General features: G+C 44.5%; 1 protein-coding gene and 1 long non-coding RNA gene across 5 annotated transcripts; one reads left to right on the plus strand and one right to left on the minus strand.

The window, feature by feature from the left end:
* Positions 1–7,459: 7,459 nt before the first annotated feature.
* Positions 7,460–20,011, minus strand: LOC121444660 (histone deacetylase 8-like). 3 transcript variants are annotated; one of them, XM_041646566.1, is made up of 5 exons: positions 19,481–20,010; positions 18,903–18,955; positions 14,524–14,654; positions 12,586–12,727; positions 7,460–8,478 (listed from the first exon to the last, which is right to left on the minus strand). In XM_041646566.1, exons 1-5 carry the CDS (start codon positions 19,703–19,705, stop codon positions 8,469–8,471), a joined length of 561 nt encoding a protein of 186 aa, XP_041502500.1. In that variant the 5' UTR covers positions 19,706–20,010; the 3' UTR covers positions 7,460–8,468. The 3 variants fall into 3 exon arrangements, with proteins under 3 accessions (XP_041502500.1, XP_041502499.1, XP_041502498.1); XM_041646565.1 differs by lacking the exon at positions 7,460–8,478 and adding an exon at positions 8,688–10,242 and having other exon boundaries at positions 19,481–20,011; XM_041646564.1 differs by lacking the exon at positions 7,460–8,478 and adding an exon at positions 8,688–10,182 and having other exon boundaries at positions 19,481–20,008.
* Positions 10,971–21,567, plus strand: LOC121444661. 2 transcript variants are annotated; one of them, XR_005973810.1, is made up of 4 exons: positions 10,971–11,392; positions 16,441–16,599; positions 19,264–19,312; positions 21,033–21,567. It is a non-coding gene; the product is annotated as an uncharacterized LOC121444661 (long non-coding RNA). The 2 variants fall into 2 exon arrangements; XR_005973809.1 differs by having other exon boundaries at positions 10,971–11,377.
* Positions 21,568–24,080: the final 2,513 nt, after the last annotated feature.

Below are 24,080 nucleotides of genomic sequence, written 5' to 3' on the forward strand. Positions count from 1 at the left end.
AAAGCCTGTCTCTTGCCTCATTTCCTTAAGTATTTCTACCTTTTGTTCTTTGAGTGTAGTTATAGTAATTGCGATGAAACGTTAACTCACCGTCTGAGCCCCTTCCAAGATTCCACTGAATGCCCTTTTTTCTATGAGGAATACTTTGCTATTTTTTTTGATATGCCATATTTTTTTGTTGAAACATATTATTTAAAATATGATATTGGGACCTAGGCCCTCTGCATGTGTATAACAGTTGTGTAGCTTGGTCTGTTTGTGGGGTTTCCAGGAATGGAATCATGACCTGTCCCTGGCGTTTGAGATGGCTTTTGGGATCCCAATCCCCAAGTTGGGTTGCTTTACTCGACTTTGATGCAGGAAGCAGAGCTTGGTCCTGCTTCAACTTGATGTGCCATGCTGTGTTGACTCCCATGCCCCTTTCTGAATGGAGACGGAGGATTGGATGGAGAGGAGTGGAAGGGAGGTGGAAGGGAGGTGGAAGGAGGGAACCGGAGGAGAGGAGGGAGGGGAAACTGGTCAGGAGGTAAAATACATGAAAAAAATTAATAAAAAAGAGCTCAAACAAAAAATAAATAAATAAAAGATGGTATTGGATCTTTGGTTAGTGATTTTACCCGCTTTCCACCAGAGATCATTGTGCTGTTAACTTCTTGGACATTTATTTGCTTACTGATTTGAATGAATTTGTTCTGTGAAGTCTTCCTCCCCTGCACTGTGAAGCTACTGATGTCATTGCTGAGGTCCGCCCCTTTGTTTAGTCTTCTTTTAACTTTTGGGTTGTACAAGCCACTGACAGAGGCTGTCTTTAAGCCACAGAAGCCAGTTTTAAGTTTTAAAAGTTTTCCCACTGATGGTTTTGGTTTGGTGTTTACTAACAGGGTTCAGGAGTTTATATTCTTTCTCCCTATTCATCCAGAGATTAGCAGTTTGGCAGTTTCCTCTTTGATAGGTTTGGAGGACGAAAAGCCTTGGGGCTCGAGTGCAGTCCTCCAGACTGTCCGGGGTTGGGCTTGGTTTTTATTTTAAGCTTGGTTTCCCAGGAGTGCCCTTGGGCTAGAGCAGGTTATTATTCAGTCAATGTTTAGCCAGAAGTGCATCATCAAGCCTCTTGTGCCCATGATACATTTCCCCTGTGTTGATGGGTCAGTGTGCCGTTCAGGGACTGCTCAAGACTGCCCTAAGGCCTGAGCTGATTGCTGCTGAGTGGGTGTAGCCTAAGACGCAAGCACAATTCTCAACTCCTAGAGAGGACTGCGATACCAGGAGGCCTCTTTGTTGTCTTTTCCCTGGTTATCTCCACTAAAATGGCTGTTGGGCTATTTTATTTGCATCATAGAGCTACCAGTCTGTCTTCTCTTAAATTTTCTCCACTATACTTTGTGATTTTAAAAATACTGTCCTTAGGCATGGGGTTTCCCAGTCCAAATGTCTAGCCCTTCAAACAGGTCTAGCAGTTCATTGTCTTGATGGCTATCCTATCTCCCATGGGCAGAGCACCTATGTTACTGCCCCAGAGCTAGGGATGGCAGCTCATTGTTCTACCAGTGACATCCTACATCCACGGGGCTCTGAAGGCTATCAGCACCTTGCCTTCTCGGCACACCCTTCTTTGTGTGCAATCTCTGTGTGTGAGTGAGCTGAGGTTAGAAATGTCAGGGCCTTTACATTCTCAGTCTGCCATGCCTAGAGCAGAGCTGCGTCCTTCAAGGGGAAAGTGGGTAGAGGGAGAGAGACCTGGTCCTCTTGACCAGATGATTTCTTGCCTTAGAACTTCTTCAAAAGGATTGGGAAAGCTAAGAAATACAGCTACCTGCTCTTCTTTGAGCGAAATCATATGTAGCCTGGGAACTAGGGAAAGAAAGAGCTTCAGTTTCTTGGCTGTTACTGCTCAGAGGAGTGTAGAGCACTTGTGTAAAGCGGAACCGGGAAGCCGTGCTGGGGGAACGGGTCCTAGATCAGATAGCACAGGCTATCATTGTCCTTTTTGAGTCAGTAGATTTTTCTTGCCGATTGCTAAATGCCCTAGGAACAATTTCTGGAGACTTTGAATGACTGGGCTTTATTTTATCTATCTATCTATCTATCTATCTATCTATCTATCTATCTATCTATCTAGTCTTTGTTGTTTTGGCAGTCATCACTAATTTTTATTGTTGGTTTGGAGTGGTTCTTCAGAGATTCTTTCTAACTCTTCCACTCTGAAAGTCTCTAACCTGGACTTACGGTTTTTTTTTTTTTGTTTTTTGTTTTTTTAAATATGGACTTGGAGACAGCTTCCCCGTTTTTCACTATTAGTCTTTCATTGTCTCTAAAGAAATCCCAAATCACAGTTATAGTTCAGGATCCTGATTCTGGAGGTGGGTGACTTAGGTCTCATTTATCTGCACTGTTAATTTTCAGACACATAGATACCACCCCAAAACTTTCTGATTGTTTCTTCTTAACGATTGTGGCTTGTTGAATTTGAAACACATTCACTATCATTTCCTTCGAAGATTACCTTGTCCTTCCGTCCTTGAGAGACAGAACAAGCAACACCCGTCCTTGTCTGAATACTGCAGATGCATTTTTCCCTATAGCTTAGCAGTTTTATTCATTTCTTAAAATTAATTTTTATATTTATTCTATTTAATGCCCATAAATATTTTGCTTACGTGTATGTATGTACACTACATGTGTTCCTGGTGCCCTCGAATGCCAGATCTCCTGGAACTGGAGTTATGGATGATTGTAAGCCACCACATGGGTGCTGGGAGTTGAACCTGGGTCCTCTGGAAGAGAAATAAGTGCTTTGAGTCATTTCTCCAGTCTTCCATTGAATTTGGCCAGCCAAGAGATTTTCAATTGCAATGAGAAAAACCTTCTCCTAAATAATGCCACTGATGGGGGAAGTGAGCATACAGAGGCTTCATCATGTAACAGAAGCCCAGGGTAACACCCTTGATCACGTTCTAAATATGACCGCAGATAATCCATGTAGAAGCCAATCTCTTTGTTTCCTCACCATTTGTCAACCAACAGTCTCTTTTTTTCTTTACAAGGAAATGCAGATTTGCATTGCTATGACTCTAGTCCCTCTAGAGGGTTCCTTTGGGGCCCTTCATAATAATTGCACCTCCCGTTTGAGCTCTCTCAACATTTCCTGGAACGTCGGCAGTCTGACTGCTGAGAACGGCTTCATTTTCACAGTAGATGTGGTGAACAGAGCTTGAAAGAGCCTCTTCACCAGTCTCTCTGCTTTTGCTTTTGTCCTTCCAATGACTATTCTTCAGCAGTAGCAGAGAGAGCATGGTTTTCTCTTCAGTCCCGTCAAATTCATTCACAGGTTCCTTAACAGCCCTATAGTTCTGACTTGGTAAAACCTCATCACCTGCTATTCTTTCTGTTATTCATTCTGCTCAGACACTCGCCTCCTTCTCTGTCCCTCAAGGAGGGCACACTCCAATGATGCCTTTGTGTGGTTTGGGTCTGAGGAGTATAGTAATTCCATCGAGTGAGCTGGGTGGGGCTCCATTTCTTTCTATTTGCAAGAACTTTTCTAAGACTGGAATTAATTCATCTTTGACTGTTTGGTTAAACTATCTACACATACTCTTCTTTCCTTGTAAAATAGTTTAAATTACTGACTGAACTTCTTTCTATTTTTGAGGGGGAAAAAAGCCCAGGTCTCAAAATTGCTAATAGCTAAAGCTGACCTTGCACACCTTGATCCTCCAGTCTCCATCTCCTAAGCACTGGGACTCTGGGTGCATGGCACCATGTGCTGCTTCTGATTGAATTTTGGTGGTTGTGCCAGTATCTATGTTTTCTATTTTTCTTGATCAATATTTCTGGGATTTGTTAAGTTTTTCGTTATTTAACAAGTTTTACGAAGCAAAAGACAGAATTTCGTGCTCAGGATGGCTAGTCTAGTGGGTAGAGAGCTGCGGAGAAGCTTGGAACTAAAGGTGTGGACTCTACTAAAGTGGGAGACAAGAGCGGACAAGAAGGGCTAGGCAAACTGAGCAGAGGAAGCACTGTGAAGCCGCTGCAGCAAGTTTGGGTTCCCATTCAAATGGGCAGGGAGTTGCTGGAGTTAGTGGAGGCACAGTGGAAATGCCATTACAGACGGCCTGTGCTGCGAGGCTACAAGGAGAGACCAGGCAGGCTAGCAGAGAGCTGCAATAACCTAAAGCATGCTGGACATGGCAGAACAAAGCAGTATAGGAGAGAAATGAAGGGGTTGGACCTGGTGAGTGATTCTGTATGGAAGAAGCCACAGAGGCAACAAAGTTGCCAAAAGTAGAGTAGATGTGGAGAAGAAGGAGACCACTGGCTGGGAAATCAAGGGTCAGTTGTAGCACACATGTTATCTTTTGTCAGCGGGAATGCTGATGCACACTTGCAATCCCATCTCTTGGGAGGCAGGGTCGGAACTGCTACAAACTAGCCCTAGTCTACATAGTGTGTTCAAAGCTTACCAGAGGTTCATAGTGAGAGCCTAATCTCAAAAACATAAATAAAAAAACCAAGTAAACCAAACCAAAATGATTTTTTTGTCATTCTTGCTGCACAGGGTCAAATTTCCTAAGCAAGAATACAAAGAGGCCACCCATGCAAATGATCAAGAAATCTGTCCATTTTCCCAATGCCTCCTGAGCTGCCTTCCCTGCCTCTATTTCTATCACCCTAGCCTAGCCCCTCATGGCTTGTCACCTGGGTCACTGTACTGAATTTTGCATCACTTTTATTCCATACAATCTGAATGACAATTGGTATCATCTTAAAAATGTCAATATGAGTATACCCCTGTGCTGCATAATGCTTCTTTGGTCTGTTATAGTTTCTCTGCCTCCCTGTCTCCCCTATCTCTCTCCTCTCCTCTCCTCTCCTCTCCTCTCCTCTCCTCTCCTCTCCTCTCCTCTCTCCTCTCCTCTCCTCCCCTCCCCTCCCCTCCCCTCCCCTCCCCTCCCCTCCCCTCCCCTCCCCTCCCCTCCCCTCCCCTCCCCTCTCCTCTCCTCTCCTCTCCTCTCCTCTCTCCTCTCCCCTCTTCTCTCTCTCTCTCTCTCTCTCTCTCTCTCTCTCTCTCTCTGTCTCTCTCTCTCTCTCTCTCTCTCTCTCTCTCTCTCTCTCTCTCTCTCTCTCTCTGAATAACAGTCATTGTACTGTAAGGTTACAGTGGAACTGGGCTGGAGATATATAGTCAAGTGTAAGTCATTTGCTAGGCACGCACAGGGTCCTGGGTTCAACTCCAGAATAAAAAAGAAAGAAAATTAAGGGCAACTGGGGCTGACTCAATTGTTAAAGAGCTTGCATAAGCACAACAATGTGAATTTGCATCTCCACATCCATGTTAAGGCAGGATGTGGTGGCTAGCACAGGCCTGGAGTTCCAGCCGTGGGGAAATGAGGAGAGGCAGACCCCTGCAGCTCACTAGACAGCTGGCCTGGCAGAATCATTGATCTCCAGGTTCAAATCAGAGACCTGGTCTCAAAAAATAAGGTAGATAGTGATAGATGAAGACGCCTAACAATGACCTCTGCCCTCCACATGCATGAGTACGCATGTGCACATACCTGCACACACAAACACACACATGAACACAGACAAAAAATGGAACTGGAAACTTCCTATTGACCAGTGACCCTGTAGCTGTCACGTTGTGGAAAACACATCGCCCTGAGCTACCAGTCATATAAAAGCATAGCGCACACAATTACAAATGCTACCTATATTTAAATGATAATAATGTATTTGTTTTTTTTACATTTATTCATTTCTGTGTGTGCATAATGTGCCACAGGGTGCACCTAGCAGTCAGAGGACAACCTTTGGGAGTCAGATCTCTCTTTCCACTATGTGGGTCCCGGAGACTGAACTCAAGGCATCATCAGGCTTGACAGCAAGCACCCTCACTGTGACTATATTTTGGAATAAAATTGACTTAATTAGTTTTTAAAAGCCCTGTAAAACAGTATGCTAGCAGGGTGTGGTGGCATTCAGTGGCTCAGATAGGACGATAACTGGAAGTTTGAGGCCAGGCTGGGCTACATCGTGAGTACCAGGCAAGCTATGGTTATACAGCAAGTCCTTGTTTCAAAAACACATGAGCAAAATCAAAGCAAAACAAAAGGACAACAAAAGCAGAGGCAGCAGAAGCTTTATCTGTCTCATATCTATTGAACCTGTCAATTGCATTAGGAGGCCATATGGAGTGTTTGACTTAAACTAACCATGTATTTGTATAAGCATCTTCTATAAAGTGTTTTCAGCCATCAACTCACCTAATGGCACACTGTTCAGAATGTATCCACATTGTTGCAATCTGACTACTCCGCTAAAAAAGTCCTTGGTTTCCAGTGTAGTTGAAGTCAGATTGCTGCTCATCTGTCCATCCAAAGTGAGGCTCTTGTCTTCTTGAGCTCATCCCACCCATTCTCCTTAAAGATGCGCATGAGCATCTTTCCCTTTCCGGGAGCGTGCCAGCTCTTTTCACACACTGACTGGAATTTAGCTTTGCTGGGATCCTTCCCATCTTTCATACTTCAGGCCTCTCCTTGACTGTCCCAGAGATCCTTCTTAACCTCTGTATCATCTGTTAATTTCCTTATTAGCACGTATCGCAATGTGGAACTAGTTAATTGTGTGTTGACTGTAAAATTTCTAGTAGATTTACAAGTTTCTTTTTTTTTCTTTTTTTTTTTTCCGAGACAGGGTTTCTCTGTAGCTTTGGAGCCTATTCTGGAACTAGCTCTTGTAGACCAGGCTGGCCTCGAACTCAGAGATCTGCCCGCCTCTGACTTTAATCTGCTGGGATTATAGGCGTGTGCAAACACCACCCGGCACAAGTTCCTTTTTGTTGTTTTAAACAGGGTCTCATCTAGTACACATTGGGCTATAACTTACTTTGTAGCTGAGATGACCTTGAACTTCTGATCTCCCTGAGTGCTGGGGTTATAGGTATGTGTGCCACACTGATTTTAAGGCTGTTTTGGGGGGCCATCTCCAACCAGAGATTGACGAATTCTGTAAGGCAGTGACAGCGTTTTGACTGTGGCATTTTTAGTATCCAGATGTCACCAAATGAGTCTGGATGAATAAATAAATGAAAGCAGTAATGGAAGTAGGGGGTAGTGAAGGAAGAGGAAGATGGAGTTGTTGGAAGAGTTAGTTCCATTGCATTTTGAGACTAGCAAGCCTAGTTTCCCTTGGCTTGTGGTATAAGAAATTCATACAGGATTGCAGCCAGTCGCCAGACGATGTGCAAACACTGCAGTAGTTAGGGACTGAGGAATTCAGCTTCGGTCCCCAGAAATTCGCCAAGCATTACTGTGTGCTAGGCTCTATGCTGGCGCTGACTGTGGCCGACAGAAAGATGAACAAGTTCACACTTCAACAGTTTGCATTCAAGAAGTCAGAAAAAGGAGATAAGGATGCACAGATGAAAATAAAATATCAATACACATTGATCCCCATTAAAACTCCGGTCCTGCGTCAAGGACAAGTAAATTTTTGGTCTTAACATTCTTCATTCTTCCACACATGATTAAGCGTTGCTCATGAGCGCAAGGTGAAAGTGGAAACAGCTGGATCCTGCACTGCTTTGATCACTCTCTATCTTCATTTTTTGAGGCAAGGTTTCTTAAACCCAGAGCTCATCGATTCTGGCTAGTCTAAGCTAGCCAACTTGCCCTGGGAATGCAGTCCCGTGTCTTGGCCGGCCTCTTTAGTGTGGGGATTATTGGAAGCCATCATAATTGCCCAGCTTTTGACTGAGATCTGTGGATCAGAACTCCGGTTCTCATGCTTGCACAGCAAGCTCTTTATCCGCAGACCTACCTCTTTAGACCCCTTTGCAACATTAGGTTCCCACCTGTGATCTCCATACTGCTTCTTAGCTATACATTCCTACCCTGTTCAGGCTTTATTCAAGACAGAACACAATCTCAAAGTTCTTAAAGCTCCCCTGTCCTCCAGATCCTGGAGAAACTATGTACACATTAGATTGCGAGGAGACAGAACAAGTGACCTTTGAAATGACCTTTGAAAAAAATGTATGGAGGCATACTTTACAGACTATAATTTGACAGTGGTCATTAGGTGAGGGAAATATCAGTACAGATTTATTAACTAGTATAGAGATTCCAGTAGAAATGCCTCTTTGAAAACAAAGTAAAGCACATCATCAAAGGCACAGATAAAATACTAAACTGTTTAGACAAGACTGAGCACCTTAAATGGACATACAGACTTCAGACATATAAAGATGAAATAGCAGGTCAGGGATGTATCTCGGTGGCAGAGCACTTGCCTGACATGCTTGAGGTGCTAGGTTCAGTTCCCAGCAAGGAAACTTTCAGAGTTCAGTAGGTAGAGTGCTTGCATAGCATGAAGGAAGCCCTGGGTTCAACCCTCCGTACTGCACAAACCAGACCTGCTGTAACACCAGCACTTGAGGTAGAGGCCTGAGGATCAGTAGTTCAAGGTCATTCTTGCCTACAAAGAGAGCTTGAGGCAATCAATCAATCAATCAATCAATCAATCAAAAATATATGCAGCTGGGCAGTGGCGGCGCGTGCCTTTAAGCCCAGCACTTGGGAGGTGTTGAGGCAGGTGGATCTCCAACTTCGAGGTCTGCCTGGTCTACAGAATGAGTTCCAGGACAGCCAGGGCTACTCAGAAAAAGGGGGGGGGGGGGGAAGTGCCATAACAGTTGACTGCCAGCAGGTGGCACTTGACCCACAGCAAAGTATGGAGGAAAAACAAATTCTGAAATCAAAGAATGCTACCAAGTTCCCAGGACACCGTCGGTAGATGAGTCTTTCACACAGAAAGCTGGGACTGCAGATATTTAAGGAAGAGGGCAGTAGTCTGTAACAGCGACAGTCTGTTCAGCTGTCTGTGTTGGGCAAGGAATAAGGCCCCTTCTCCCATCCCTTCTAGTGTTGTGGTCGGGCTACGAGTTAGCATAATAATTAATTAACCAGAGAAAAATCATTTTATTCATTTTCATATATACATTGGAGCCTTATTATTAACGAGACTGAGAAGCCCAGATGACGGACGATGACATAGCATCCAGAGCTACTGAATAAGGAGTTTCTGGGGAAATGGCGGAGACATGTGACGGGGACTGAGGGGAGAAAACACATGGCAAATAGCGAAAATGCCTCGAACCCCTCTCTTCCTCCTAGATACTGTTGCTGTGTGCTCTACCCTGTGGCCGAAGGGCCTGGATTTGTGTACCAACTGACTCACTGGACTTGGTCAGCTGCCCTAGGTCGACAATGAGAGAAAATGAGAAACAGGAAAGAGGAGTTTAGCAGCAGCTCAGCCTAACCAGGCAGCTAACCTGGACTTTCCCAAGGCATCTCTTACGACCCATTAAACTTAGTCAGACTTGGTCTCTCCGAGGAGCACACTATCTTATGCCAGTGTTTCCATTATTCTGGCTTTGTACACTGAATATTCGGTAGCACTAGTCTTTTTGCAGGATTTTCTAAAAGAACCCTTATATAAATTTCAAATGCAGTGATTTCTTATATCATCCCCAAGATATCAATTTTTTGATGGCAGGATTGGGTTATTTCCTTAGAATAGACTTCTAAGAATTTTGTATGAACATATTTCCCACTCTCAACACTAGTAAAGTTTTCACGAAGCCAGTTACAAAAGAACCCTGTCAGCACCTGAACAGTTTCAAATCAAAGATTGTTTTTTCAGTTGGGTGCGGGGGGGGGGGGGGGGCGTAGACTTTGCTTCAATTTCCCTACCTCCCATTACTAAAGAGAAAAACCATGTGCTTGCCACATACAGTTTAGTCAATGCTGGTTTAAGGAATGGGATCTAGGAATCTGTGCTGCGTGTACCTGGGACGTTTAAACAATGTGACTGCAATGGAGAGAAGAGCACGTGGAAACCTGACGGGCAGCTTAGGGCAGGGACCCTCGAGCAGCAGTTCCAGGAATGCCCAGATGCTGGCAGGGAGCTCTGCTTTCTTATCTCCTCTTAGTGAGTGTCCTTGCTTCCCTGTGGGTGTGAGCAGAACTCCGCAACTCTAAAGGGCTTCTGGCAGACAGCTCTGGAACTGGAGCTCTGGATTTTCAGGATGGAAATATTGGATCTACCCAGTCCTTAATTTCAGCCTATCTCCTAAATGACGTCAGGGTTTCATCTTCAGAGCAGAGACTGTTGGGATATCTGGTGGAGATAAGAAACCAGAAGTTCTGGCTCTGGCAGGAGACTTAACAGTCCAAGCTACTAAAATGAAAGAGGTAATTAAAGTAAGGCCTAGAGCCCACCTTAGGCATGCTGAACAAATGGGAGGAACAATTCACACCCTCAATGAGAAGATGTACTTTTCCTTTCCATCCCAGAAATCCCACCCTCCCACCTCACTTGGGTATGGTTGCTCCTGGAGCCTTCCCTGGGTTAAGCCTGCTTGCTTTTCTGAATTACTTAGATAAGTATAACTGTTCCTTTTTCTCCCCTCCCCTCCCCCTACACACACACACATACACACACACACACACACACACACACACACACACACAGAGAGAGAGAGAGAGAGAGAGAGAGAGAGAGAGAGAGAGAGAGAGAGAGAGAAGAGAAGAGAAGAGAAGAGAAGAGAAGAGAAGAGAAGAGAAGAGAAGAGAAGAGAAGAGAGAGAGAATATGTATACACACATACACATATACACCCAGATGCTGGCCATAATCTAGACATGCTTCTCCTGATACTCTGGGCTTTCTCACTCTTTTTCTCTGAAGTTATTACTACCCCTGACTCCTAAGCACTGATTTCTTCCATGTGGTGGTTTACAAAAGGCATGATTTTTCTCTCTTCTTTTTTTTTTCCTGCTACCTAGCAGCTACCAAGATTTACAGCTTTCCAGCCCTAAGGGTTTTCTTTTAAAGACTAATTAAATTGTCATTGTCCTCGGGCTTCCTACTGAGTCTTTTTTTAAAGACAGAGTCTCACTAAGCAACTCTAGCAAGACCAGAACTAAGAGGTCTGCCTGTTTTGTCTCCTGAGCACAGGGGCCTGAGTCTCTTCTTAAATTCTTTAATTAGTGGGACTAAAACTCAAGAGGAAACCCCAATTTGCCCAGTAACATGTGACACTCCAGGTTGGGCTCCCCAAAATTTCCTAGTAACAATAATAGGTAGCGCCTAGCTTCTAAACTAATAAGCCTGTTCTAGGGGTGTCAAGAACACCTTGGAATTCGGACTTGACTTAAGTCAATGCCCAGAAACTAATTTACGATCACTACAGTCTGTCTGTTTCCAGACAGGATCAGCAGAAAGCTGTCTTCAGCACTTAATGAAGCGAGCACCTTCACACCTGCAGCCAGACTGACTCCACTCCAAGTACAGCCTCTGGCAGAAACACAGCGGTAAGAAGTGGCAAGGTATGAAAGTGCCCCAACTCCTAGCAGGTCTTCTGCAGCAAAGGGAAACGGGAAATGACAGCGCACTTGCCAGAGCAAGCACGCTCGTGAAGCCACAGGGCTCCCTTACTCCCTGTGCCCAAAGGACAGAGAAGTCCTGGATGTAGAAAATCTTGTTCTTCTTTTTTATTCTTTGGCTTTAATAAGAAAAGATCCTGTTTTAATTTTGAACTTAAAAAAAAAAAAAAGCTAACAAAAGCGGGCTATTCTCTTTGTTTAAGACCATGTGGAATCATTACTAAGACGTCAGTTTTCTATTGTCTAGGTAGTAGACTGTAGTTATTTAGTTTTACAAGGACTTCTTTGGCCAAGAAATCTGTCCATTTGGAAAAGAATAGTATTGCATACTACTATGCAGATTTGCACACGCTACAATTGTAGTGCCTTTCAGTCTGAAGGAATCAAATGCTGGGTCCTTTTTACTGAAGACCAAGGTCTTGGTTGGCTGCACCCCATTTGTGAAAGACAGCCGCTTTCTTTCACTCAGACGGCAGGCACACTGATAAGTTCAAAATCCCCCTTCCCTCGCAAGTATTAAGTAACAGAGCAAATGAGATGGCAGATGCGGAAGAAGACCTTGTCGTTCTTGTCACTTTCCTCGATTCTTTTGAAGCCTTTTGTTCTATGTCTAGTCTCATCAATTAGCTACTTATTCAAACACCCATTTCTTACTTCTGTCAAGTAATGGCTCTGACATGCTCCTCTCCCAACACCTCCATGATCAACTTCTCCCGACTGCCAATCTATCTTATATACTACACATATTCCCTTAGTACCATAATTTATATTATCTTCTAACTATTCGAATTCTGTTCCTGTTCCTAGAGCCAGGTCCCTGAGACAGGGAATTTCCAAGGAATGCGTAGGTTGTCTAGCTACTTCCTTTTCCCTGTCCCTGATGAAGAACCTGGGGTCTAGGGAGGTCTGGACAAGTTTGCAGGAAAACTAGGCATACCGCGCAGATGCCTTGACTTTCAGTTCAGTGTTTTCCACTGCATTAGGTCATTTATCTTACTTGCATCTTTTCAGAACTCCTTATAAAACGCTAGACATATTCGTGGTTCCCTTGAGTATCAGTATAACAAGTGTACAGGTTTATCTAACTGAGAGATTGACCAGGGAAAGAGTAAGAAGGCAGAAAGGCATTTCCTTACTTCTTTGCGTGATGCCACCCTCCAGACCAGTTAATCGCTATTTTACACTTCCCGTCAATCAGGCACTGGGCAGCAGTGATTGTAGCTCCTCCCACAGCAGCCGCATAGTCAAATATTCCTTCTGTGGCTGGGCAGTCATAACCTGGGGGCAGAACCCAGAAAAATCTGTTAAAGAAGATCTGGGGAAGGAAGAATAGGTTAAGCTGTGTCAACAGCACAGCCTAAAGAAGGTTCTGGGCTAAAACCAGCTCCACTGGGGACAGATAAGCATCTCCAATGTTAGACAGGGAAGGCTTTCAAAGGTTAGAAATAGAAAGGGTAAAACCTTCAAGATGAACTTCTCATATCCCACCAGCAGTCCATCAAGGCCCGAGAGGTGATGTATTTTGCCAGTGGTCACACAGAGCCAGGCCTGGGACCGGGTCTTTTGATAGCCCCACCTAGTATCTTTCTTTAAGCCACACAGTTTCTCTAGAAGAGTGGTGCCTTTGACATCGCAGTATGCTGCTGTCGCCTACAAATGTGTTGGGCCCTATTCATAGCTATCGTGGGAGGCATGTGGCCCACGAGCTGCAAGCTGGACACACCTGCACTAGACCATGCTGTTGACAATTCACTGTGATTTTTTTAAGGCATCTGTTGATGAAGGATAAGGTAGGAAAATTAGCCAGAATTTAAACATTTACCTAATGCCATGCATGGTGACGCATACCTTTAATCCCAGCACTTGGAAGGCAGAGGCAGGTGAGTTCCATGCCAGCCTGGGCTTTACAGTGAGACCCTGTCTTGGAAAAATTAAAAAAAAAAACCTCAAACCAAATAAGTCAATACTTAAAATATATGATCACTACAGCTAGTGCAGCCCCAAGTGCTGCCCTTAGAATCTTAGCACTGAGCGATTCTTCTCCATCAGTCTCATGGTTCTCTTGTGTTCGACTCATAGAGTGTTCACAATATGACCAGACTGAGGGATTAAAATGAACAGTTGGGGCTTGAGATGTAGCTAAGGCAGAGTGCCTCATTAGCATATCCCAGGACCTGGGTTCCACCCTCAATAACACACACAGGCACAGACAGACAGACAGACACACACACATACAGACACATGTGCACACATGCATCAGTTATATTATTTCTTAATTTAAAAGTATCGGGCCACAGAGGTGGCTAGCAGTTAAGAGCATTTTTTTACTCTTCCAGGGGACCTGGGTTCAATTCTCAGAATCCACATGGCAGTTTCCAAACATCTCTAACTTCAGGTCCAAGGGCTCTACGGCCTCTTCTGACCTCCACTGGCACTGCATGCACGTGGTACACACATACACTCAGGCACACAGGCGTACACATAAAACTTAAAGATAAAAAAGAAAAGAAACAAGTATTAAGGGTTAGGGAAGTAGCTCAGTCAGTAAGATGCCTGGCACACAAGGATGAGGGCCTGAGTTCAGATTCCTGGCATCCATGTAAAAGCCGGCACACGAGGCATGAATGTGTAACCCCAGCACTGGAGGGGTGGAGACAAGTAGATGCTTGGAGACCACTGGCCGTCCAACCTGGTCAAAATGGTGAAGTTCAAGTTCAGTGAGAGCCTCAAAATGTAAGGTGGTGAGTGATTAAAGAAGACACCCAGAGCCAGGTGGTGGTGGCACATGCCTTTAATCCCAGCACTCAGGGGCAGAGGCAGGTGGATCTCTGTGAGTTCAAGCCCAGCCTAGTCTACAGAGGGAGGCCCAGGACAGTCAGGGCTACACAGAGAAGCCTTGTCTCAAACGAAACAAAACAAAAGACACCCAGTGCTGACTTTTGGTTCCACGTGTGTACCAGCAGACACAAGCACACTACTGCACATACACACATCCTTCTACATAAACACAGAGAGACAAATTAAGTACCATAATCTACAAGCTGGGGTCCCACTGTTGCCCGAGGGACTCTTACCTAGTCCGTATTCTATAGAGTCCGGATGGTCCTCATCACCTTCTTGGCTGACCTTTTGGAGATGTTGCAGATAGGCATCAGTGTGGAAGGTGGCCATATCCTCCATGGAGGCCACTTTGGGCTTCACTATCCTAATAATAACAGCGTGGACATACAGAAGTACATGAGACTCAGAGTATGCAAAGAGCTGGAAATAGCAGTCAATATCTGAACAGAAAAGACAACTCCCAGCTTCTGGTTCCAGTGAGCCGAAGTCATAAACACACTGTCGCTCTGCTGCACTGCCCAGCCTTCACTTCCTCCATCTATGATACTGACCCCACTAATAAGAGACAAGAAGACAGATTTTTTTCTTTTGGGTTTTTAGGTAGGAAACGATAACTGAAAAACCATATTTAACTCAAACAGATAATCTTGGGTCAAGGTCCCTGGTTTAGCCACATAGAACGCATTAACCCGGGGCCAGAAGGATGGCTCAGGGGGTAAAGGCATCTGCCATTAAGCCTGCCAACCTGAGTTTAATCCCTGGGACCCACATTGTGGAGGAGAGAACCAACTGCCCTGGCAAGTTGCCCTCTGACCTCCATGTGTGCTCTCTGGTACACACATCCCCCTAAAGAAATACGTATCATTTTTAAAAAAATTAAAAGAGCTCTGGAGCTGGAGAGATGGCTCAGGGGTTAAAAGAATTTGTTGCTTTTGCAGAGGACTGGGGTTCAGTTTCCATCTCCCACATGGTGACTTACAACCACGTGGAACTCCAGTTCGAGATCTGACCTCCATAGGTACCAGGCGCGCGCGCACACACACACACACACACACACACACACACACACACGCCAAGCACTCATACACATAAAATAAGTAATCATAAAACTATATGTCTAGAAGGCTGAAATATAAGCTTTACTCCGTAAGTTACATCTCATGAGAAAGCAGGAAAGCTAGTCACGTTTGAATCAGTTTCTGCTTGGACCAGGCAATTCTTTCAGTGTAGTCTCTTGCTTTAGTTTTGGTGCTGAGCCTTGTCCCCTCTCCCCCACCCCGCATCCCTCTGTGACTATTTGAATAGGCAGCTGGGTTATCAAGCAGAATTTGAAGCCAGAGAACTGAATTCCTTTCCTAACTCCGTACTTACTAGTTCTGTTAACTTCAGGTGAGTTGACTGTTCTATACCTCAGCTTTCTCATCTGTAAAATGGGTCAGTTTAGTGGACTTATGTGGAGATGAAATAACATATACAAAACTTCATGGACAACTAGCATTAATATTAGAGTAAAAAGGTGGGAAACTGGACGGGGGATGCAGAGCAGTTATACAACATCTGCCTGTCATGGGCAAGGCCCTACGGTTGGTGCCAAACGCTGCAGAAAAAGGTAATATGTTAGATATGGTGGCAAATGTCTGTAATCATAGCACTTGAGAGGCAGGAGAATCATGAGTGTGAGGCTAGCCTAGGCTACACAACAAGTTCTACACCAGACTGGGCTCTATAAGAGTGTCTCAAAAAAAATGAGAAGTCAAATGTAAAAAGTGTTTATTTATGGGGGGCTGTATGGGCACAAATGCAGGGGTTTTTGCAAGCCCGTGCATGCACAGAGGCCAGCAAAGGAGGCCACAATCCTGCTCTGTAACTCCCACCCTATTCCCTTGAGACAGGCTCTCTCACTGAATCTGAACTTGGAGTTAGACTGGTGATCAGCAAGCCCCAGCAATTTTTCTGACTCTTGTTTATCCCTGCCAAGACACCGGGGCTACATGGATGTGTGACACAATCCAGCTTTTCCTCTAGATTCTGAGGACTTGAACTTGGGTCCTAGTGTTTGCATAGCAAGTGCTCTTACTTTCTGCTTCATCCTTCCAGTGTCCTCAAACATAAAGTTTCTATTACTTGTTCTCTTCTCTCTGTCTCCCAAGGAAGGACAGAAGGAGCAAACGGCTAGAATCTCTCACCCTGCTCCCCACAGTGAGCAAGAAAAGGAAGAAAGGAGAGAATAAAGGAAGCAAGTTACATGGGGATTTTGGCCTCGAACCTGCTGAGTCTCCATCTTCACTTCTGGATTCTGCTGCAGTTAAGTAAGTTCTCTAACCCTTGCCAATGAATGGGTAGGTAGTGAACACACTAGCAGCATGGAGTTTCTTTCTTAGAAAAGCAAAGCTCAAGTCTGAATCTAGGCCCAATGAACCACAATTTGTATTCTAACAAGAACACACACACAGGTTTATCAAGACCGGGTTTCTCTGTGTAAGCTGTCCTGGAACTCCTTCTGTAGACCAGGCTGGCCTCGAACTCACAGAGTGTTAGGATTAAAGGTGTGCACCACTACTTCTGGCTTCATATCAATCTTAACATGATGATTGCCCATTTAAATTGAAGGAGCACCACTCTAGCCGTGTATATTCTTCAAATGAGAGTAGAGCCATGAGGTTATCGTGAACTAATACAGGTAGGATATTTAGGTAACTAGTATAACCAAGGTGTTTGAAATCCTGTCGTTCAACTTTAAAAGTTAGAGTCAAAATCAAGGATTCTTGATTTTTCTTCAAGTACTCATCTATACCATGAGAGGCGAAAAAGTTGTCCATTAAAATAAAAATCTTAGGGCCAGCAAGATGGCTCAGCAGGTACAAGAACTTGCTACCAAGTCTGATGACCTGAGTTCAATCCCTGGACCCACATGGTGGAAGAGAGAATCAACTCCCGCCAAGTTGTTTTCTGACCTCTGCATATGCACTTGGCTGACCACTCCCTCACACACTCAACACCCCATCAAAATAAATAAATGCAATGTTAATAAAAATGTTTAAAATAAAAATATCAAGAAGCCTGGTGTAATGGCACATGCCTTTAATCCTAGCACTCAGGAAGCAGAGACAGGCAGATCTCTGGGAGTTCAAACAGAGCTAGTTTCGGGACAGAATATGTAAGAGGGCCAGTTTCAATTTTTTTCACAATCACAATCATATTGGATTATGTTTCCCAGCTTCTCCAAATGTTTTCTCTTACATTTATTACTTATTTCCCTGAATCCTAAAACTAAAGAATACTGTCAGCCTCTCCTGACCAGCAAGCTAACGAGTCTTGCTTTAACATCTTATTTGCAATAGAATATTTTTAAGTGTTGATTGTGTGTGTGTGTGGGGGGGGAATCTAGGCCTCAGGTATGTTAGACAAGTGTTCTATACACTGAACAATATCCCAAACCTCTTTAAAATTTTTGAGACAGATTCTGGCTAAGTCACAAAGCCTGACTTAGAATTTGTGACGCCCCTCCAGCACCACCTGGCTTAGAAAAGTGTTAAAATCCTTTAAGGAAAGGCAAATCATTATCTTGACAAACACAGGAGTTAAGCAATGGTAGAAAAACATTCCTAGCCAGAAGTGGTGACACACACCTTTTGACGGAGGCCTGTGGATCTTAATAAATTCAAGGCCAGCCTAGTGAATGTAACAGTCCCTAGCCAGACAGAGCTACACCAGAGACCTTGTCTCAAAGCAACAGCAAAACATTCCTAAAGAATGTACACACTGTCGGGAGGTGGTGGCGCGTGCCTTTAGCTCCAGCCCTTGGGAGGGAGAGGCAGGTGGATCTCTGTGAGTTCGAGGCCAGCCTGGTCTACAAATTGACTTCCAGGAGAGCTAGGACTGTTACATAGAGAAACCCTGTCTTGAAAAACCACACAATGAACGTACATATTATTATTTTTTTTTTTGCTTTTCGAGACAGGGTTTCTCTGTGGCTTTGGAGCCTGTCCTGGAACTAGCTCTTGTAGACCAGGCTGGTCTCGAACTCACAGAGATCCGCCTGCCTCTGCCTCCCGAGTGCTGGGATTAAAGGCGTGCGCCACCACCGCCCGGCTTATTATTATTATTAAAATGACTAATAATACTAAGGATAAAATCTAAAAACATATTACATTACTTTCTGGGAGGGAAATGAAGCATTAGATGATACAGTCACTCACCCAGTCATGAGAAAACCTGACTTGCATGTGCCACGTCCGTAAGAGTTGCATTTATGATATTATACACAGAATAGGAAATCAATGGAAAGTTGGTTTTGGTATGTTTTTGAGATGCATGTTGCTAGCTTTTAAGTTCTGGCTTGTTTTCAACAGATTGGGTGGTGTAAAGTTTGGCGATGATAGTGGAGTAGTATATCTAAAAGTCTCAAGTTGAGCCCACATCCTCAAATCCAGCTTTAGAAAACAAATAAAACCAAACCCAAAGCAAATATAAAACACACTGAACACTTCCCTGCTTAACCCCTCCCCACCCGCATCAAAAAGATCTTAGCATCTGGCAAGTGCTTATCCAGCAGCACTTTATTTATTATGGCTTCATGGGTGACAATGTTGAGAAAGGTCAACATACTTACCTTATTTGTTTGTGCAGGGCATATGCTTCGATCAGAGAGTGGACCATACTGGCCTGAAATATCAGCATGAAAAAAGAAAGACAAAACAGTCTCTTCAAGGCTCAATTTACTGAAATCCCATTAACAACATCCTGCATGAAGAACTAACTACTTTATCTCTTCTCTCTTGTCACTTTGTCAGTTGGGAAAAACTTAAGACAAAACAATACAAAGCATTAAAATCGCCAGGCTACCCAGTATACTGAACACAAGTGATGGCATACTGTCCTCCAACAGCTTGTGGTCAAGGACATCAATGAACCCAGCCTATTAGAACCTCCACTCACCACTTCACCGTTTCTTTCTCTCCCCCCGCCTTCAGATCTCCCGCCCTCACCCTCGGCTCGGACGTCCCGTCGTGCTCCCCAAAGGTAACAAACCACTTCCTTCTGCCCCAGCTTGGTGTACCTGAAACGGCTAGTTAAATTTTTGTTTAAGGTATCACTCAAGTCTAGTTTTCCTGGTTTCCTAACATACTCCCTTTTACACCCTCCCACTCCCATCCCCCCAAACGGTGGTCTTTCATCCAGACCTCTTACCCGTTTGGGGATCTTGACGAGAGAGTCGCAAATGCTGACATACTCGGGACTATAAATATAAACCGGGGGCAGCGAATGCCCACTATCGGCCGGTTCCTCTGGCATCTCCATCTCCCACTTCCGACCGTCCCTGAGCCAAAGTCCGGACCCGACAGTTTGCGGACACAGCCTGGGCTCCGGTTCCTGCGCCTCTGTTCGGCCCCAGCGGTGTTCCCTGTTCAACATTCCCTCTTATTTAGATTGCCGGAGACAGTTTGCCTGGTCCCTCGCCCAGCTGAGGGAATGAATGGGCCCTCCCATACCAAATCCCTTCATTTAATGACTACAGTTCAAAAAAAGAGCTTAACAGATATAAAAGCCCAAATGGCTGCCAATTGGCATCGATTTTTTTTCAAGGCACAAGCAGCAGGGTCAAAACTAACCAGCCTTGTTGCCCTACGGGGCCATTTGAAATGAGGTCAGATTAGCTTCAGAGCATGCTGGGAGATGTAGTTTTAAGAGAGTAAGATAACGGAAGAGTTACAGCTGAACACTAAAAGCTGCGATTTCAAGTTTTGGCGCTAAAAAGGAGCCTCAACTCTTTTAAGTTTTCAGTCTGTAAATACAGCCATTTAAATGTTTAGAGGTTTAAATACATTTTTAATAGCCACATAAGACCCACCACCATCCAGCTACATCAGCCGACTGTACTAAGAACAGGCTTTGAGGGGCTGTGGGATTAACTCACTGACTGGTTTGGAAATTTTACACAGCAAATTTCGTGCTGCAACTTTATTTCTACTTTTCCTCACGATCCGTTAAGAGCTAACAATTTCACCAGTAATCTACTCTGACAAATCAGCTATCCCCTTCCTGAAACTGACTGAGATTGTGAAAATTGTAAGGTAGAATTTAACCAAAGAAAAATAACAGCATCTTCCTGGATCTTTCGCGTGATGGAAAGTGCGGGATGTCGCCCCAAAATTTGGAAAACGCAGCTCCCTCCCACATTTCCTTTCATTCGCTTCTGCAGCTAAACAGTGCTTAGGGTGAATGTTTTCATTTTGGCTTGCAGGGTGTTAGTGTGCCTTCAGGTAGTGTAGTTTTGGGTTTCTGGATGCCTCCATGATCTGAGCCTAGCTGGTCAGTTCCCAGACCCCCAACACTCACACCATCCTGAACTGACCTACTGAGGCCTCTGAAACAAGCCCACATGTGTAACTTCATTTTGTGATAGGCACTTTGGTTATTATCTTAGTGAATCCTTTCAACAGTTCTGTGAAGGAAGCTGTAATATGCTTACTTTACAGCGTATTCTGAAGAGAAAACGTCATTCTTAGCCACACACTGAAGTAGGAAAACAACCCAAAATCAGATCTACCTGACAATGAAAATCGAAATACTCCTTTTACTACATGAACTTGATTCTTCCAGGTTGACTTTGTGCTACACATGTGGTCAATAGTCCATTTATTATCTCCTTGATACATAATATTCTTGCAATCTTGGGGCGTATACATGTGTTCTCCAGTTAGAATGGATCCAGTCATGCTTCCTTTGTATTCTTCCATAGGAACTAGTTCAAAGTGCGGTCATCACTCAGCTACTCAAGTAATTTCATCAACTCTGTGAACTCAAAGATGCAATGTACTCTCAAGGAATCGGCATCATTATACAGAAAATAAGGGAACTATAAAAGAAACCATGTCAATACAGGTCCAGATAATGAATGTAAGGTGCTTAATTTACCTAACAAAATAAGCCTTAAGAGCCGGGCGGTGGTGGTACACGCCTTTAATCCCAGCAGAGGCAGGCGGATCTCTGTGAGTTCAAGGCCAGCCTGGTCTACAAGCGCTAGTTCCAGGACAGGAACCAAAAGCTACGGAGAAACCATGTCTCGAAAAATAAAAAAAAAAGCATTAAGTACTTAAATAATGAGTATTCAATAAATGGTTAAGCAGCGTTCTTAGTAGCATTTGAGACAATCTCAGTGAATGTACAATATTGTGCTTGGTGAGGATGGGACGCCATGCTGACTGGAAGGAACAGCTTACATAAAAATACAAAGAACTGGGGCTGGAGAGATGTCTCAGCAGTTAAGAGCGCTGGCTGCCTTTCCAGGGGACCCTGGTTCAATTCCCAGCACCCACCCTCCCAGCAGTTCACAGCTGTCTGTACATTCAGTTCCAGGAGATGCAACACCCTCACACAGACATGCATGCAGGCAAAACACCAATGCACATAAAACAAATTTTTTTTAAAATACAAATAAAGTGTGACAGGCAAGATGATTCAGTGGATAAAGCAGAACTCTATTTTAGCAGAACAGACCAGATCAGAAAAGGCTTCAAGTATTAGAGTAACAAACACACTCCATTCTCTTGGAAAGGTGGGGGGCATTTTTGTAATGCTGAGGATGAAAGAGCTCTGTGTCTGCCAGGAAAGTGTGCTAGACCCCGAGTCCTTAGAATCTTCAGAAAAAATTCTACAACAGCAGTGTGTATGAAAATTGTTTATTTGAAAGACTGGCACGTCCAGATAAGGAGTAGTCACCGATTTAAGCTAGGGAGGCAGCAGTGGGAAGAGAAAGGGAGCTGCAGTGCATAGGGAGGGAGCTCAACAGGACTTTCTGGCTACTTGGATCATGGGGGAAAGGGAGGGGGATGAAACCTGGAAAAGTGGAAGATCTGGGGAGAAGAAATCAGGGCCTTCATTCCGTGGAAGAGTGTGTGCTTAATCTGTGCAGCACCAAAAAGAAAAAGGGCCATAAGGAAGAAGAAATGAAAAGGTGGGGCAGGATGGACTTTGGAGTATACGGAAGAAATGCTAAAAAGTGTTAAATCTCATAAAGCAATGTGTCACCTGGCTGTGGTGGCACACGACTTTAATCCCAGCACCAGGGGCAGAAGCAGGCAGATCTCTGTGAGGGCAAGGCTGGCCTGGTCTACTGGTTTATGTGTCAAGACCCTGTCTCAGACACCACACACACACACACACACACACACACACACACACACACACACTTCCATATAAAAAATAAAGATGAGCCAGGCGGTGGTGGTGCATGCCTTTAATCTCAGCACTTGGGAGGTAGAAGCAGGCAGATCTCTCTGAGTTCGAGCCCAGTCTGGTCTAGAGAGTGAGTTCCAGGACAGCCAGGACTGTTACACAGAGAAACCCTGTGTCAAAAAATAAAAAATATTAAGAAGTTATGAGTGGCTAAAGTAGCCAGGGTAATATGAATGAAACAGTTGGATATAACATAACTTCTGGATATAACTTTAATGTTTTCAAAACTAAACTTCTATTCCCTTTTTACACCCTTTCCCCATTTTTACACCTGTCCCTATTGCACAAGCCAGAAACCTAAGAGCTATTTCTGTGCCTTTCCATTCCTTCAGCTGCAGATCTAATCCATCAGCAATTTCAATCCGCTCCATCTCCAAGACAACCTTAAAGGCACCTGCCTCTCCCACAGTTCCTACCCCAGACTGGCAACCATTACCTCTGGTCTGAACTTACATAACTATATATCTGATTTTTTCCTTCTACGTGTGTGTGTGTGTGTGTGTGTGTGTGTGTGTGTGTGTGTGCAAGGTTGTTGCGTAAAAGTTTCCTCTGAGATGGAAACATTCTATCCTGCAGGGAAGTTCCTTAAGACAAAAAGCAAGCAACTCAAAATGATTCAGGTACTCCCTGAAACTGACCAGATCAATTTCCTGCCCACTCCCCAAGAGTAAACACAGCTGAGTCTCCGACAAGCCAAGTTTCTTGAAAGTAGCAGAGACCAGCCCAATTGCCTAGATGAATCAAAGACCAGTAGAGCGGCCTGGAAGAGGCTTGGGCCTGCTGATGCTCCTGGTAGGACACTCTCCAACTTGTGTGCTCCAGATTTTCAGCAGCTTTTGTGAGCTGTCACCCATGATGGGGTAGACTTTGCTGATGATGCAGCTTTCTTTGAGTCATTTCTACTCCTGTAAGTAACCTCAAAAACCTCGATGGCTCCCAAAGTTGGACTTTGGTGGTATCCATACTTTGGTCTGCTGTAGGTTCCCTATCTGGGGTGAGTAGACTGTGTGTTGTCTTCCCAGGAAAAGTATCACGCGGCGGGGCTGTGTCCCCAGCACCCCGGCCGCCTGGCTAGCTTATACCCCGAAATAATTACACGGACACTGTATTCTTTTAAACACTGCTTGGCCCATTTCTATCTAGCCTCTTCTGGGCTAACTCTTGCACCTGGACTAGCCCATTTCTAATAATCTGCTGTAGCCCACGAGGTGGCTTACCAGGGAGATTCTAGCCTACGTCCATCCTGGGTCGGAGCTTCATGCATCTGCCTCAGAGAGCAGAGCTATCGCCTCTGTCCGGGAGAGGGGAGCATGGCGTCTCTGTCAGGTGTCTGCCCCCAAGAGGAGAGCTGTCGAGTCTGAGCTCACTTCCTCTTCTTCCCAGCGTTCTGTTCTGTTTACTCCTCCCACCTATGTTTTAACCTATGAGGCCAAGCAGTTTCTTTATTACTTAACCAATGACCTTCCTCCATCAAAGGGTGCATGTGCATACCTTCGGGTATGACTTCTCAGGGGTTTTCTTGTTTTTGGAGACATAGTCTCTACTGGCCTGG

The sequence above is a fragment of the Microtus oregoni genome, unplaced genomic scaffold (assembly GCF_018167655.1).
Source record: "Microtus oregoni isolate MIOR12 unplaced genomic scaffold, Mior012 000136F_ref0000326, whole genome shotgun sequence".
In the NCBI taxonomy this organism is placed as follows: Eukaryota; Metazoa; Chordata; class Mammalia; order Rodentia; family Cricetidae; genus Microtus; species Microtus oregoni.